General features: G+C 40.2%; 1 protein-coding gene across 2 annotated transcripts; it reads right to left on the bottom strand.

Moving 5' to 3' along the window:
- Positions 1-8268: 8268 nt before the first annotated feature.
- ttr (transthyretin (prealbumin, amyloidosis type I)) lies at positions 8269-11498 on the bottom strand. 2 transcript variants are annotated; one of them, XM_070909437.1, is made up of 4 exons: positions 11421-11498; positions 9529-9665; positions 9264-9399; positions 8269-8376 (listed from the first exon to the last, which is right to left on the bottom strand). In XM_070909437.1, exons 1-4 carry the CDS (start codon positions 11496-11498, stop codon positions 8269-8271), a joined length of 459 nt encoding a protein of 152 aa, XP_070765538.1. The 2 variants fall into 2 exon arrangements, with proteins under 2 accessions (XP_070765538.1, XP_070765539.1); XM_070909438.1 differs by having other exon boundaries at positions 9529-9668; positions 11427-11498.
- Between the last annotated feature and the right edge of the window lie 5491 nt (positions 11499-16989).

Genomic DNA, 16989 nt, shown 5'->3' with positions numbered 1-16989 from the left:
CGTTCAGCCATGCAGCGGAGGAGAGGAGGGGGGGGCACAGGCCGGGAGGGGTGAAAAAGGCGCACCATGTAACGCGGCCAAGAAATCTTAGTGAGGGGGAAAAAAAGAAAATCCAAACTGAAGAAAAAAGAGGAAAAAAATGAAGAGGCAGTGGCAAGTCTCTCAAAGTGAACTGTTGATTGTGTGCGTCAGTGAATGTGTGTGTGTGTGCGTGTGTGTGTGCGTGATGGGTGAGTTGCTGCATGTCTTTTTGTCTGTGCCGGCTTAACTTCTACAAGTTGACCTGAGTCTTGGTTTAGGTTGGAGGGAGCAGCAGCATCTCAGCTCTGATGTTTACTGCAAAGCCTTAATGTGGCAGAACCACAGCTCCCTCTGCTCGGCTCCGCACTGCTTCACTTCTGATGTATCACCGTCACCTTACAAGCCAACAGACAAGTTCTTGTCTCACTTTCTACTATTATTTGTTTTATACATATCATTTTGTTAGGCCACAGTTTCCCTTTAAGAGAAGGGATCTGAGCAAGGTCAACATTAATGTTTGTGATGTACATTCTTTTTTTTTTTTTTTTGATACGTGGTATTTATTTTCTGTGATTCAGGATGTTTGAAGAAGCACTCCTGTCTGTCACTCAAGTGTTTGCTGTTTGTTTTGCTGCACTGCTGCTGAATCCGCATGAACTTGTATGTAAATATCGGCCTCTTAAAGCTCGAACACAGAACACAAATATGTAAATATGGGCCTTGAAACGCTCGGGCGTATTACAGTTGATATTCCAGTGGGTTTGAATTTTATTTTGGCAGCTACCTTTGTTCTGAGGATTTAATAAGAGTGAGTGGTTTCTTCCTAACAGGAAGATCTTCTAACAATATAGGATGTTTGGCAAAAAATACAAAAAAAAGTATTCAAATCTCGAGATTTGACATTATCTTTTGCATGCCTTAATTTATTTTGTTTACCAGATTTTGTTCTTTTCAAACATAAATTATTTCATCAGTTGGAGATGTGTATATTTTTTAATTTTGCCTTTTGTTGTGCTTTTTTTTCTTTGAGGTGCACTGTGTGAAAAGAGTAGAGCTGCTCCTCAGAAGGAGGGAGGTGTGACTGAGTCTCTCCTCCATGACTTTGTACAGGCAGCAGGGTCGGCCATTACAGCAGGAGTGTGTCCACTCAACATGCTTTAGTGCAGGTTCATGGTCTCATGTGAGTGTATGTTATTTTTCGTCTCAGATGTGCTTTCATTTTTACATTTTTTTATGATTTCTATTCTATGAATGCTGGACCATGTGATAAAGCTCTTCATTGTACTGTACCATGCGATGAAGCATGGGGATTTAGGCTGGATGCTGTGTGTGTGTCTGGACTGTGGTGTTATTATTTTCTAAGCTTGTGAAGCAGTCCGAAGGGCCAGAATGAGAGAACCTTAGTGTCAGCTCCTCACAGCTGAAGCCACTGCTGTTCTTGAATGGCACACGCTGTGAAAAGTTTCATTTCTGAAAGCTTTGAGCATTACAAAGACGGAGAGAAACGTGTAGGCAGATTCTTTTTGACCAGATGTTCACTGTTAAGATTCTCTTCTATATCTCTAGCTTTTAAAGTTGACCATGAATTGTGCTTTTGGACATTTTCTTTGATTGTATGTCCAGAGATGATAAATGAGAACTCTGGCCATTTTTGACCTGAAGCTTATTTCCTGCTGAGACATTGACAAACCAACCAATCAGTATAAGACACGAAGCACACTGTCCAAGCCGACACCACGAGCTGTGTACTGTATGTGCTGGATCTGTGGAAGTGTCATTTTTGAATGGAGTCGGATGGTTTTGGTAAGGAATGAACTTGAAACCTAAAAGAAAAAATGAAGGGACATTTTTAAAACACGAATGGCAGCAGATGAAGATGTTTCTGCTATCACATTTACATTTATACGATTAGTCAATTGACAAAAAGTTCATCGGTAACTATTTTGATGATCAATTAAGTCATTTTTCAGAGTCCACCTTCTCAAATGTGAATATATCTTTAGGATGATAAAATTAATATCTTTAGGCTTTGGACTGTTGGTTCGGCAAAACCAAAAACTATTTCAAGACCTCACGTTGGAGGTTTATAGGCCAAACAATTAATCGATTAATTGCATTCTGACATGCCTCCACATTGATATGATACAGGTGACCCAGGCAGTATTACCTCATGTGATGCACAGTGAACCTGTAGGATGGCAGTCCTGCTGTCCTTGGCGTGTCTCTCCTGTCAGTACTAGCAGGTTAATAAAAACATGTCTCATTCACGACATGTACAAGTGTTCCAGTTCATCCACGGCCTCGTGACCAAACGTGTTTAGCACCACTTGTCATGGAGGTGCTTCAATGGTATTTTTTGGTTTGGGGCTTTAATGACACGTTACGTGTTGTGTTGAAATGCCGTTCTTTGTGTGCTGTTAATATTTGGAGTGGCACACACTCATTCAAGCAGTTGATGACAGTAGATGGAAGGAAAATAGGTTTCAGGTATGAAATGGCCAAAGTGATAGCTAATTTATTTTTTATTGTTTTAAAGCATTACATGTCAGTTAGTACACCCAGGGTTCCTCCCCACAAACGCTGCAAGGACTTCTGGGAAAGGCTGTCTTTAAGCACCCACCCTCCCAAAAGCCCTTGCAGCAGCGATCAGCGGAGCAGCCTGTATATGTTTACAGAGTTGTTGTTGTTGTTGTTTTCCTCAAAAGCAGATGTGGCTGAACCTCCCGCTACGATACGATGTGGCTTGTGTTCAGCCTCATAGCTTCAACACTTCATAGCATGTGGGTCAGATCAGAGAGAAGAGCGCGGTCACTCTGATGTTGTGCTGAAGTCCACCTCTTTTAGCCGTGGTCTTTCCTGTCTGGGGAACTGGAGACTTTGAGCAGATGGTTCTCTTGTGCTATGCCTTTCTTAGCTTAGCACCACATTTTTTGCATAAGAGAACACATCAACCCGGTTTGTAGGTTACTGGCTGTGATCTGACTGTGTAGCACTCAGATTGAGCCTGGCTGCTCAATCCAGAATAGTCATGACTCTTGGTGATCAGCAGGTTAGGGCATATACAGTACCATGTAGTCAGAGTTACACCCCACCCCCATATCACCACTGCACCGACTATAGTCTTTAATACAGCAGTAATGCCTTAATCATTAATTACTGTTTTTAGGGATATCTATATCAAATATCTGAGAAGCAGTATTCAGAACATTAGAAATATGAACCCACTTCCACGAGGGACTAGACTGAATCGTCTGGTCCAGTGGTTCAAAACCTCCTTATGAAACAGTGTTGTTTTTAGCCTTCTTGATATTTGGGAAATTAGTAACAAAAGGAGACAGTTTGAACATGATTTCATTGAAATTACTTTTATGAAGAACGTTACAAAGAAGTTCAACTTTGTTGGACATAAAAAGACATCTTGCCCAATTGACAGTGACTCGACTCCGAGACAGGCTTCATCATATTTTCTTGACATCAGGTTTGCTTGAAGTGCTTGTTTGATTCGTGTCACCTGCCAAACATCTATCTCCCCTCCCCCCCGCCCCACAGTTTGAGTTTCAGTACACGGGTAACCTGGCCTCTACAGTTCTGCACCTCTGTCACCCACATGTTCCTTCCCACGTCTGTAGTTTAACGCAAAACAAAGCTTAATAATGCTCTCAGAACAATTACTCTTGATGGTGTACCTCCAGACCCGTTGTATGTATCTTTTCTTATTGTCGTCTACAACAGCCCACATTCAGACTTGACTTATTCACAGGGTAGTTTGATAGAAAATGATTCCGCGTTTTAAATGATCATCAGCGGACATCTGGCTTAGGTGTCGGTCTGCGAGAGTCAAACAGTCTCCACAGACAGTTGAGGCCAGAGAGGAGCACCTTGAACGACAGAAGTTTACGCCCCTTGAAGAAAGGCATTGTGGGATATGTGGGGACATTAAAGGGACACTCCAGCTATTTAGTATTGTGTTTCAGATTAGTTAGGTAACTTACGAGACTGATGAATTGAAATTCACACTTCATTTTTAAATCTGAGGCTGAGATATCCTGGCTGATAGTCCCTAATGAGTTTCATTGCCCAGTCTCACCCAGTTTTACTCTCTGCAGATTAATAAAGTTACACCTCCCATAATGCAACTCGAAGTGCCACCCTCTGTGCTCGGTAAATGCAGATTTCCAGTTTGTCATTGCATTGTAAATGTGCAGTCTTCAAGCCCAAGAGGAGATACATCACTATGACATCATGAGAGCCACAGAAGCAGAGTAGTACTCGACCAGTATTTTGATCATTATGTGTAAAACTGGTGGACAGTTGAGGGTTAACCAAAAATCTTTCAATCACAAAGTATTGAATGTCACAAACTGACTGTCTAATAAATGCTTTCATTTTCCTCGGTGTTCATTCAGAGAGCAGCATCAAGCATGCAGAGGTGTTAGGAGATGGTGTGGCAGGGCAGGCCGCATGTAGCACTTTAGATCAGGCTGTATTCCATTATTCTCATGGATCTGCTTAGTGTCTAGTTTGCATGGCTGAAGCCAAAACTCTGGTCCAGACGCCGAGCGCCGACCCGGGGAATAAGCTCGTCCTTGGCTCCGATAGGTGTTGGGTATCAGTGGGTCCCAGTATCAGCTGAGGTTGACTTCACTCAGCCCCTTTTTTTTATCACATGACTATCTGAAATCCAAAAGTATCCGAGAGCGTTCAGATGATGTGTTCACCATTAGACAACTGTATTCCATTTTGCAGTATTTATTTGTGCCTTGAGTTCTTCCTCTTCCTTTCTTTTTCACTTTACATTCTAACTGGATTAAAATTGGTTTCGTTTTCCTGAAATGTTTTGTCCCCTTCGTATTAATCACATCAAGCCAGACTGAGTGTGAAATATGTTCATGATAAGAAATCCAAAACATCTGATGAAACATGTTGCTCAGTCCACTCCAGTGTTTATGGCTGCCTTGACATCATGTGTAATAGTCCGTGACTGGATGTGGGTCATGTTCAATGAAAAGCTTTGTCCACATGCACTAAGACTGAGCTACGAGGGCAGTCTGCACATTTTATCCATGTCACTTGCAGTTGAGGTTTCATCTCATTTGTTAAGAAATTCATACAAACCAAACTTCACTGCCCTCCCCCCAAAAGAATGAACACAAGCACATATCCTATCATATCAACAATTTCAAGCACAAATTGCTGAAGCTGTGAGGCCGACCCACCAAGAACTGCATCCCAAAGCCTCTTTTGAAGCCTTCAATCTGCATGGCCTAGCCTACAAATAAATATGTGGACAAAATAATGTCATTTACATCCAGTTTCCATGTGCATGATGACCAGAGCTGCTACACAGAGGCTTAGCTTTTGTGAACAGCGCTGCAGGCAGCTTTCCACTGACGAGCAGTGACTGAACAGCATTATGTTGATATTCATCCCTGCGCTAAAGAATCTGGGCTCCAATGTTTTTCATTATTCTGCTTCAGTCTGGTTAAATGGACGTTTCTAGCAACACTGTGGTTTTTATTTATTTTTCCATGTTCACAAAGAACTTCTGATATTGTATGAAAATGTCTTTTTCATTGAAACCCCCCAAATGTTGCTAATTAGGACCTGACTGTTATATTGATATATATATACTGGCCACTTATCACAGATATATCAGAATCGGCATATACACTGGTAGATAGAGAACAATGTGCAACCAGAAATGCCAAAGATATGTTTGAAGTTATTTAGAAACAGTGTTGCTGTCACATAATTTGTCCACCAGAGAAGTTAATTTATCGACTGCAAAATGTCCTGCTCAGTACATGCATGGGTCACAGTTCTTTAAGAACCACATTTAAGGAATCGCTATCAAAAACCTATCATCCTATCCTATAATAAGGGACACACTTTCCAGAGGTTTCAGCTACATCTTCTGGCCTCCATCTGCAGATGGAGATTGCTCATTGCTCATGTCTTACAGAAATGCCAAAGATATGTTTGAAGGAACTGGCTAAACATTGCCCCACAAGCTGTTCTGGAACTTTCAGTTTTTAATCAAATGATCTTCCACAGCGATCTTTCTATCTCAACTTCTAAGCCAACATGACCGACAAGTCCTCAAAGTATTTTGAACATGTAGAGTTCATGACAACAGGGCAAACTTCATGCGAACATCATGTCATCACTGACCTTTTTAAGTATCAATCCCAAAATGTTTGAATTTCATTAGAAACAGTGTTTCCTGTACATCATTTGTCCACCAGAGAGCGCCAACAAGTTATGATTTTGAGTCCCAAAAAAAGACCAAATTGAGCTTTATCCAAAATGTTTGTGTTTATGTAAAATTAATATAGGTCGATATGTTGTCAGGTTTTTGTAACCGTCCAATATCGATATTGGTATCGGCCTCAAATTCCACTATCAATTAAATTTTAAATCCATTAAAACTGAACAAACACCATTCACTGATGAAGACCATGAGATGTGGCTGAAAGCCCTAGAGGATTTCCTGTAAGTTGACCTCATACTGAGATTTTCTGCTATTTCCAAGGTCAATATTGAACAATATATCATTGAATAAAATCAGCTCATATATTGTCATCAGTATCTAATATCCGGTATCCGTCAGGCTCCACTGTTACTCGATAAAAGGCTGCATTGGTGTTTATGGCCACACTCGTTATTTATTGGTGGCTGAACAAAAGCTTTTCTGAATAGTGTCCTGAGAGCTTTACAAAAAAACGAAAGTAAGGATTGAAACAGAATAAATTGCCCAGGTATCCTCCCCGTCAGTGTGGGTGATTGATCACATCACTTCCATATCAGCGTGTTGTGGGACGTGCAACATCTTTTCTTTGTACCTCTGTATGTCACGATCGTCTGATCACCGAGTTCTTCACTTCCCCCGTGAGTTCATGTCGAAGAACGAAGCAGAGCTCCTCACCGAGCCAACCCTGTGAACATGTTAATGTAGCAGCCACTCTTCACATGCTCAGTTTCTTCAGTTCTTAGCTCCATTGCCAGACCTCTGCAGTCTTTGGTAACAGACAGTATTAAAACAGTTTGAGTCTGGTGTTGAACCCTTACTTTGTAACGTTTTTTTTTTTTTTCTTTGTCAACAGAAGACAAAATAAACACTTTATTGCCATATTCTGGAAAACAGACCTGATGTTTGTCTCATTTATTTTCTTCATATTTCACATGACATTACATCTGGTGAAGTGTAACTTTCAGTCGTCTGTCATGTTAATGATCCCCTGGACTGTATGAAGAAGACCTCCGTGATGAACCCAAAATTACATTTGTTGTGTGAACGGAATTAGTTACATTAACTACATAATTTTCTTTTAATAGTCCATCTGTTCATTTGAGAAAGATGTACACTTTGACTTTTGTTTTTGCTAAAAGGTCACATTTTCCTTGAAAACCTGTACCTGCATGAAGTACAGTTTGCATTGCATGGAGTTGGGTAATGGGACAGTGCGCTGACGTTGGTTTTGTGTTGCTTCATATACAGTAAAGTTGGAGACATTTACTGTAGAAGCTTTTTTTAAATAAACAGCTCTTTGTGTAGTATCCAAGAAAAAAAGCTTTGCTTCAGTCTGTGTAGGAAAACAACTGTTAATGACATAAAATACAGACTTATACGTAAGTAATAACACAAGTCTTGAAGCTCAAGTCACTGTTAAAGGGTAAGGCTGGCATTCTGTATTTTTTTTTACTGTCCCATAAAAAACACCCAAACCAACCATGTTGCACCAGGCTGCATTCCAAACCAGACCAAATCAGGCGTTCAGCTCTGAAGCTCTGATGTCGTGTTGCGATTCTCCAAAAGTTGATTCTGTTATAACTTTTCGCCGCAGCACTGAAACAGCTGCTCACTGTAGTTTTAACAAACAAACCGGAGGAAATAGTGCATTTGCTGGGGACTATTTTCAGCAGCGGATTAATCCACATTTGGTGCTCTAGTGAGTATTTGGCACAGCAGGACGGTGTATGTGGGACTGAGTCAAATAAACTACAGTGTGTGTGTTCATGGTAATGAAGGAATGTCACCCAGTGCAAGTATTTTTAATATTTTTTGGACAACAATGGAGCTCTATGGAACAGAGGAAGAAGATATATCAGGCTGTGATACACACAGTAATTCATTGCTGGTTTGGTTCTGATTTGTTGACAAGAAGAAAAAAACATGATCTCCAGCCTCGTGCAGCTCGCTGGCCCGACACCTCCGCCAGACTGCAAATATCCACGGTGTGATGTGTATCACTGGTGTGTGTCTGTGACCACGGCTGTGGTGGTGTAGGAGTACGGACTGAGCAGCAAGGCCAAGGTGTAGTGACGATGACCTTCAGCATGGGCCTCAAACACCACCTACACACACACACAGAACAATGGGTCAGAGCATCCAACACACACACATGGCGCCACAGGGCCAGTGAAAGATTTACCCTCAGTGTGACCTGTACAGTGGAGGGTAAAGTCACTGTGAGGACAGGAGAGAGAGACATAAAAGACCTCAAGTCCACAACTATAAAACCAGCAGAGTTGAATCCTTCTCCATGTTCGGCACCACCCACCTCAACATGCATCCATGTCTGAAAATCAAGTCTGAGTTAGAAGTAAAATGGCTGATATGAATTTACAGGTGGCTGTAATTTAAAGAAAGGTTTGAGTGAATTCAGTTTCATTTAAAATATGATTAAAGCTTTGGTGCAACATAATCTGAATCTAAAGGCAGACAGCATTTAGTTTGTTTGCCACAAACAATAATGTGATAAAAATGGACAATTGATGTATAAATCAGTGAGTAAAGAAGAGAAAGAGGCTGTTAGACAATGATAGCAGATGACTTTTGGCCATGTTGTTCTGGGAAGTGTTTCCTAACACTGGGGACAAACAGCAGAATAGCAAACAGCTGCTTGAACATGCTAATGTAAATACTGCTGCTTTCCTGACTACAGTACTGTCCTGATGTACAACTGTCAGGCTTCAAGATAAGATCAGATAACAGGAGACAAGCCTTTAAACAGGTTATACAGCTAGCTCTGTTGGCCTATCACTGGTGGTCTATTTCAGTTGGTCTATTGCTGTTGGGGGTATTCAGTGTTTGTTTCCAGTACAGTATTTCCATTCCCTGCATCTCAGATTTAAAGTGGACTAAGCACAATGAAAATATATGGGGTCTAATATAATCTAATATTGATAAGGATTCTTCACATAGTGGTGACATGGAGTTTTGATGACTGGTTTATACTCACTTCAGCTACTTCATGGAATGGCGTGCTACCCTCATTCTTCCAGTAAGCCTTGGTATCAAACTCCACACGATACACTCCTGCTGGGAACTGCTGCTCTGTGATCAGATTATGGACCTCTCCTGTGGCATCCGACACTCTGCAGTGAGGAACAGTGAAATCTGTTTGCATGATTTGTATATGTTAAACAGGCAGTGAGAAGAAGCCTTTTATGTCATATATATATATATATATATATATATATATATATATATATATATATACATACCCATTAGTGATATGTGTCCATCCCCCGTCAGCAGTCTTCTGAGACACCTTGAGGGCCACTGATGCTGCAGGAGTCCCCTTCACTGCATCCAGGATTTTCACCATGAGAGGACACTTGGTGTCTGAGCCTCCATGTTTCTCCTGCAGCACAGACAGAAGCCAGGACTACCCTTCATCCTCTGTTGCTCACTGTCACACTTAACAACATCCATCCTCACGCATCATGTTACGTCACGTTATTACCAGAGCTGGTCCAATGTTCAATGCACCACATTGTTACTTGTATGATTATAATGTAGTGTATCTCATACATCGTGCTATAGATGGTCACCCAGCAAATGCCAACAGAGAAGTAAGAGCTCATGAGTTCAAAGTGCAGTGACAGATTAGTCAGCGCAGAACACCATTATTTGTTTTTTTCATCCGCAGATGAATGAAAACTGAGAGCAGTGAGCAGTCCATCAAGATGTACTTAAGAATTTACCATTTCAGCATAACAACGTAACAATATTATAGTAATAATAATAGTAAAATATAATTTAGATAGAAATACAGTAAGGCATCAGAGATATGAATAAAATGCTGTTTTTGTCCTGGGAAATCAGAAGCTGAAAGTTGAGAGATCTCTTGTTACAGTTCATCTTATCTCAGATTGGTTGAGATTATTATTTGAACTCGATTTAAAGCTGCTCTCGTCTGTGTGACAAAAACACTGATGAGTAGTAATGTAATCTACTAACCATGACTGTGAGTAAATAATTTGATTTTAAAAAACCTGTTTTTGGTTGCGTTTGAATGGTTGTATTTACCTGAGAAACATATGGATACAGATACATGATTTACAAAGATTTGAGCTGAACAGGCTAAATGTGGCGACATTACATATGATTATTAGTGAATATGACTTGTAAGTGTGATTTCACCGCATCAGTCTCAGTTTGAGCCCTCTAATACACATTCAGGCTAAAGCTCTTTGGTTCATTAATACTCACATTCAATTTCAAGCCAAAGTATTCAGCTTCAGATTGTGCCTTTAAATTCCATTTAATTTATTTAGCATTGTTTGTTCAGCTCAATGAGTTCAGTGAACATCCTAACACATCAACATTATGAGAGTGAACCGTCGCAGGCAGGTCAATGAACTGATTTCTGCTCCACAAATCGATTTGGTCCACTGACCTGTGCTGTGTGTTCATAGAAGTTTCTCTTTTAACAGTTTAATTAGTATCAGTATATTAGTGTTAAAATGTGTTAAAAAAGAAAGCAGTAGCTGCTGCTGGCTACAGGGCAGTCGTGTGTTAACTGTAGTGTGTTCAGCTACATCACATTTCCCTGAACATGCAGCTCCTGCAGAGTAATCTGAGGGGAGACTGGGTCCAAGCTCATCTTTATCATCAATATACTGGTGGGAAACATGACACAATAACAAAACATTTGATGGAGTTCTTGCTCCCTTTGTTTACCATGTGTTATGATGGCCATGTGGAGAGTGTGTGGTGAAGGATGCCGTTGCAGTGACCCTCTGCACTTAAAGAGGATCATGTCAAATATATCAGATGAAAACGTCAGATTAAATGGAACTCACCTGTCATTTTACATGAATTACACTCACATATTGTTGGAAGATAATAATTAAATTTTTCTCGAACCTCACACTCCACTGACATGTGTTATCAGCTTCTGTTACTGTAATTCTGTTGGCAGAATTAGATTGACTTTAAATAGTAACAAATATTCAAAACCTGTAGTTACAGGCTGAATGTGAGCTCTACAGTATTCTTATAAAAACATTGTATAGATCTTAAATAAATAAAGTAATGCGTGTAATTGCATTTCTATTGATTTCATAACACAAACTCAAATCAACTCGTTATTGTCCACAGACACACAGACACTGACCGTGGGGGTGGGGGCGGTGGTGCAGAGCAGCACAGCAGAGGCCAGCAGCAGACAGTGCAGTGGTTGAAACATGGTCGGCTGATGGATAGACAGACTGACAGACTGATAGAAGACACTGGTGTTCACATGTGACCTCCACAGTCTCAGGCCTCTTATAACAGCAGCTGTCCTCTGCCTGCCTCCATCACTCCCACCTTTCCTCACCCACCCTGCTGCCTGCTCTGTGGACCACATCAATACCTGGACAATGAATAACTCACACTGAACCAGCTTTGGACCAAACCAGTATAGAAGCTTCCAGCTTATGCAGCCTCATCCTCTACTGGACACAAGTATCCACAGGTGTCATACATATATTTCAAAATGTCAGACTAATAAACCATGATGGAGCAGTATGCATACAATGCTTTGCTAATGGTTTTGAGTGTGCTGTTGATGGACACTATTGTCCAAAAATGCAGTGCACAAAAGAAACGAGGGAACTGCTCATATCAGCAAAAAGTTCAGCTACATTGTGAAATGGTGGTGACAAAGCTCAAGGGAGTTCCTGGAAAGCTGCTTTCTCTTTGTGAAGCTTTCCAGTGTTGCAGTTTGATTGATGTCTAGCACATACTGCATCATTTCCTGTTACTGACCTTTATACTATGTGCAAACGCAGTATACTATGAAAATTATGAATACACCAGCTGAAGTATTCAGATCAAGTACTTAAGTAAAAATACGTCTGCAGTAAAAGTACTGGTTCTATTCCTGTGACTGATATCTGATTCTATCTGACATTATTGGATTTTTAGTGCTAATGCATTAAAGCTACAGTAAGCAATATAATTATATTCATTTATTATAATTTTGGTTGAAATAACGAATTATGACCATTGCATGTCACTAACAATATCTAATTGAATGGCTCCTTTAAAAAAATGTTTGTCTGTGACCACCCGCCCCTTTTTTATTTAGTCTTTTAAAAAACTGGACCAGGTCTGAATCAAACAACCAATCAGGGTTAGCCAGAGCGTAACTGGCCAATCACATCGACTCTGTTCAAACAAGGGCTTCAACAGAAGGTCCCACCCTCTGGAGCGTGAATCAGAACGGTTGGAAGAGAGGAATCACAACACAGAACCCCTGATTACCCTGATTGATTCAGACCTGGTCCAGTTTTTTAAAAGACTAAATACAAAGGGGCGGGTGGTCACAGACAAACATTTTTTTAAAGGAGCCCCTTAATTAAATATTGTTAATGACATGCAATGGTCAAAATTAGTTATTACAACCGAAATCATAATTCAATAATATTGCCTACTGTAGCTTTAATGTTAGAGCAGCATTTTACTGTTGTAGCTGCTCGAGGTGGAGCTAGTTTAGTTTTATCTACTTCACATACAGTTCAGTCCAAAGGGTCACTAGATACATCTGAGCGGTCGTCAGATCATTAATGGGAGAGGAAAGAAGAAAAGAACAAAGTTCTGATACACAAATTTCAGTTTTTAGACTTTTCTCTGATCTTTGATTTGTTGTGAAATATTGGATCATTTGAACAGTCGTGATAAAACCATGTGAGAAGTTTAGAGGGGAAATGTCTCTGAACTCTGAGACATCTGAAACGTGCCAAGGAGACACAACTGCACACTGTTTTTTATAAGAGGTCACAAGCCAAATGGCTTGGAAACATCTGGTTTAATCCTTAATAAGTGTAAAGTAACTAGAAATACTTAAGTAAATAGTGAATACAAGTACAGTACTTAAATGTACAAAGTTACTGTCCACCACTGCTATATACTATTATATAGTTTGGAATTGGGACACAGCTTGGGCTTTTCAATCATATGTACTTTAATCCATCCACCAGAAGGTGGTGTAACAACCTCAGGAACTGGATGCACTGACTCTTGTATTACCTACATTACAGGAACTTTTACCTCGGAGCATTTGTAGAGATAAGACAGAAAGAATCAATTTGTTGATTCAGTTTTGTTTTTCATTTATTCAAAAAAGTTTGTTCTGACTCTGAGACGTCATCTGCAAACATTACAAAAGTACATACCAGGTAGAATACCCTGCAGTGCGTACTCTGTAGCATTGTGCTAACTAACGGCCAGGCCACACATCCAGCGTGAGCACCGCGGCTCAGGCGTCAGAGTCTCGCCTATTTTTTCTATGTTTTCACCGTCTTTTGCTGAGAACACAAGATTCTCAACAAAAAGACAGTGAAAATGATCTGTTGATAGTCATATTGACATCACACATGCAAAATGACACACATTTCACTACAGTTTCAATGTCGATATCTGTAGAATTTGCCGTCAGGCACAGGTAGTGGCAGGCTGTGTGGCCTGGCTGCTGGCTGTTGGCTTGCTCACATCACATCAAGACATTTGAGTGTAATAGATGAGACAATGACAGTTAAGCTTTAATTGATTGTTTTTAGGGGGATCAAGGTGTTATTCTGGGTTATAAGTGATATCAGTACCATTCATTTAACAGTGGAATCATGTCTTTATGGAGTAACTGAACACCAAGGTTTTTGCTGACCTCAGTGGTTTAACTTGTCACCTCGCTGCAGTGATTCACAGGTGGACTCCAGGATCCTGTGACATTCAATTAAATTTTTATTTATAAAGCGCCAAACACAACAAAGGTTATCTCATTTTACTTGTAGAGCAGGTCTAGACCGGACTGTTGGCTGACCTCACCTGACCACAGCCGTCAGTGATGCTTGCTGTGGCACAAAAGTTACTCTTTATTAATCGTATTAGAAATGCCTATGCTGAAAATGTCATATTGTTTTCTTCCTGTAGATGGAAGCAGACGCAGGTGTTCAGTCCAAGCTAGAACTTCATCACTGTTAGAGACCTGAATAATGAGTCATCGGTTTAACGGGACAGTTTGTATGTGCGGAGTACTAAAGTCCATTTTGTAGTGGTGAGCTGTGATTTAAAGTCACTCTGTAGGAGAGGTGTGACAGAGGTGTTGTCCTCACACTGCTGCTGCAGCAGGCCATCATAGATAGTTGGGAATTATTTTGTTCTGACGTTCTTGGTATCCATGCCAATGTGTTTTTAGTATATCTGTGCTAATAAAAATGCAGGCGTTAGCGTGACACTGCAGTGTAAGCAATCACACCTCACTGCCTTTAGGGCAGAAGAGATCAGGCTCCTGGTGACATGAGAACAAGACGTCTCAGACATTCTCAGCATTCAGTCTGAACAATCTCATAAAGACAAAGAGGCACATCTGCTGCTGTTCAGACAGCGACTCCTTCGTTAGTATCCATGTTTCCAATTCATACTCACACAAATTCATTATTTCACACACACACTTTATTTCTACATTAGAAGCAAAAAGGTAAAAGTTCAGTGAACACCAGGAGGCTCAAACTGCTTATGTACACTTTTTAAAAGATGATTGTTATTATTATTGGGTTAGAATTCAAAACTGCTCTTAAAACCCATCTTTTTAAACTAGCTTTCTCACTTTAACTGCATCAACTGCACCTCATTTTATACTATGATATTGATTTTTAATTCATTGCTGAGCTGTGCTTATTGCATTATAAATATATACAACTGGCTCACATCCAAGACACCATCAATCCTGTACACCACCCCCTCATCATATTGAATTTTAAAAGAAAACTAAAGAAAATAAACAAACTATTACAGCTTTGACATGTACAACCAAGGAGCACGCTGTACACACAGTATACTGCATGTCAATTTGTGTTTTACTAAAAATAGTGATATTTAATGGCAATTATATCCCCTGATAAGAAGATGGACTCACTGAACTACAGCTTTAGCACACTTATGCCCACATGCAGGTGCAGACAAGTATGCTCATAAATCCAGCAAAGTTTCTCCAGTTTATCTTTCAACCACTTAAACAGGTTCGTCCCAGCAGCGATTTGAAATTACATTTCAGTTAAAAGCAAGTGAGAAGAGATGCCTCTAACACAAATGTGGTTATATGGTTAAACGAACGATACATTATGCAAGATATTCAAGGCTCAATGTGCAAGTACTTTAAACAAAAGGGTTGAACCACCACCAAAATTCTAAACACAGGATGGGAACTTGTTATATTGACATCAGTGATGTTTGGAATCAAAGCTGTAAAATGGGCATTATGTTTTCAATCATGATGAATTGACAAACACACAAAACACAGACTGTTTCATCTGTAACTCAAAGTCTTCAATGATGCATGAGAATTTACCTCAAATTTATGTGGTCTAAAATGTATAATTGGGCCTTCAAAGTCAGACCATGTACATTTTGAAAGCAGAAATAACATTAATTCTCTTGCAAATGAAAAGTTGAAATCATTAGCAATAATAAATTCCATCACTGCTCAATTGAATAGACTCAGGGATCTTGCTGTTAAAGCCTTTCTTGGTCTGGTATGACCAGTAGCTCATGGTGGTTAATGCTAGGTAACGCTAGCAAACTAGCTAGATATTGCTGCATAACTGATATCACTGAGTCAGTTCACTGACTTTAGGTCGCTTGTCCACTTGTGCTACTGTTGCTCTACAGCAGGGGTGCCCAATACGTCGATCGCGATCTACTGGTCGATCGCAAAGGTAGTGTGGGTAGATCGCATGGCATTAAAAAAATAGACGTCAGCCTGTCATCCATCCTCACTATGACATTTGTCACTTGATTGACATCTGATCTTTTCTGACACATGGGTCACCACGCATGCGCGTACAAGCGCGCCAAGTGCGGCGAAATGCATCCCTGGCTGATTCCATTCATGCAAGTCATCAGAGTAAGGTAATGACAAAAAATGTACAGAGTTATATTGTGCAATATGGGTTCATGCAGTTATGCAAGGTACACCAACATATATTGTACATATAAAGAATACTCAATATATTTATAAATAAATATATGTTTTGCATTTTTATAGTAGGTAGATCATTTTGACTTGGTCATTTTCTAAGTAGCTCGCATGCTGAAAAAGTTTGTGCACCCCGGCTCTACAGTATGTTATGTTTTAGCATGTAACCTTGTCCTGTTATTGTTACTTGTTACCACAGTGGCCCGTTGTTCAGCAAAAGTTACATGGCTCGCTTTAATGTAAAAATATAACCACCCTCACTAACAAAGACTCTGACCAGCCAAATGACATTCTGCTGTTGGCCTCTGTTGGGACATTTCCCCATTTTGAAAGAGACGATTCCACAAGTGTTTTCTAAACAGCAGTGAGTAACAGAGAATTTGGAGAGCTGAACTCAACGTGGCCGGTTTTCTACCACTCGTCTATTTAGTATCCTGAGGAATAAAGTAACAACGGACCTGTTGGTTGACGTGGTGAGATCAAGATGTTAAGACACCATTGGTGTCTGGGCTTATATAGCTTACTTTCTAATTAGCGTAATTTCTTATGACATTGTTGCAGAAAGTTGCCAATTCAACTGGAGAATACCCCCTCCATATTTAACACTATGGGAAACTCTATAGGCTAGTTGTTAATGGAGCTTCAAACCGAAAGCAATCACTGTTGCTTACACTTTCCAGAGGGGCTTTTGGGACTTTGAGGACTCTTCTTTTTACTCTTT

The sequence above is a fragment of the Enoplosus armatus genome, chromosome 7, assembly GCF_043641665.1.
Source record: "Enoplosus armatus isolate fEnoArm2 chromosome 7, fEnoArm2.hap1, whole genome shotgun sequence".
Classification (NCBI taxonomy): domain Eukaryota; kingdom Metazoa; phylum Chordata; class Actinopteri; order Centrarchiformes; family Enoplosidae; genus Enoplosus; species Enoplosus armatus.
The sequence above is the reverse complement of the archived record's forward strand: the minus strand, read 5'-3'. Positions and strand labels throughout refer to the sequence as shown.

Coding starts and splice junctions, on each gene's coding strand:
- ttr (XM_070909437.1), bottom strand. CDS start 11,498: ATGTTTCAACCACTGCACTGTCTGCTGCTGGCCTCTGCTGTGCTGCTC. Junction 9,666..11,420: donor CCCCCACCCCCACGGTCAGT/GTCTGTGTGTCT, acceptor GTGCTGCAGGAG/AAACATGGAGGCTCAGACAC. Junction 8,377..9,263: donor CATTCCATGAAGTAGCTGAA/GTGAGTATAAAC, acceptor GTGTGTGTGTAG/GTGGTGTTTGAGGCCCATGC.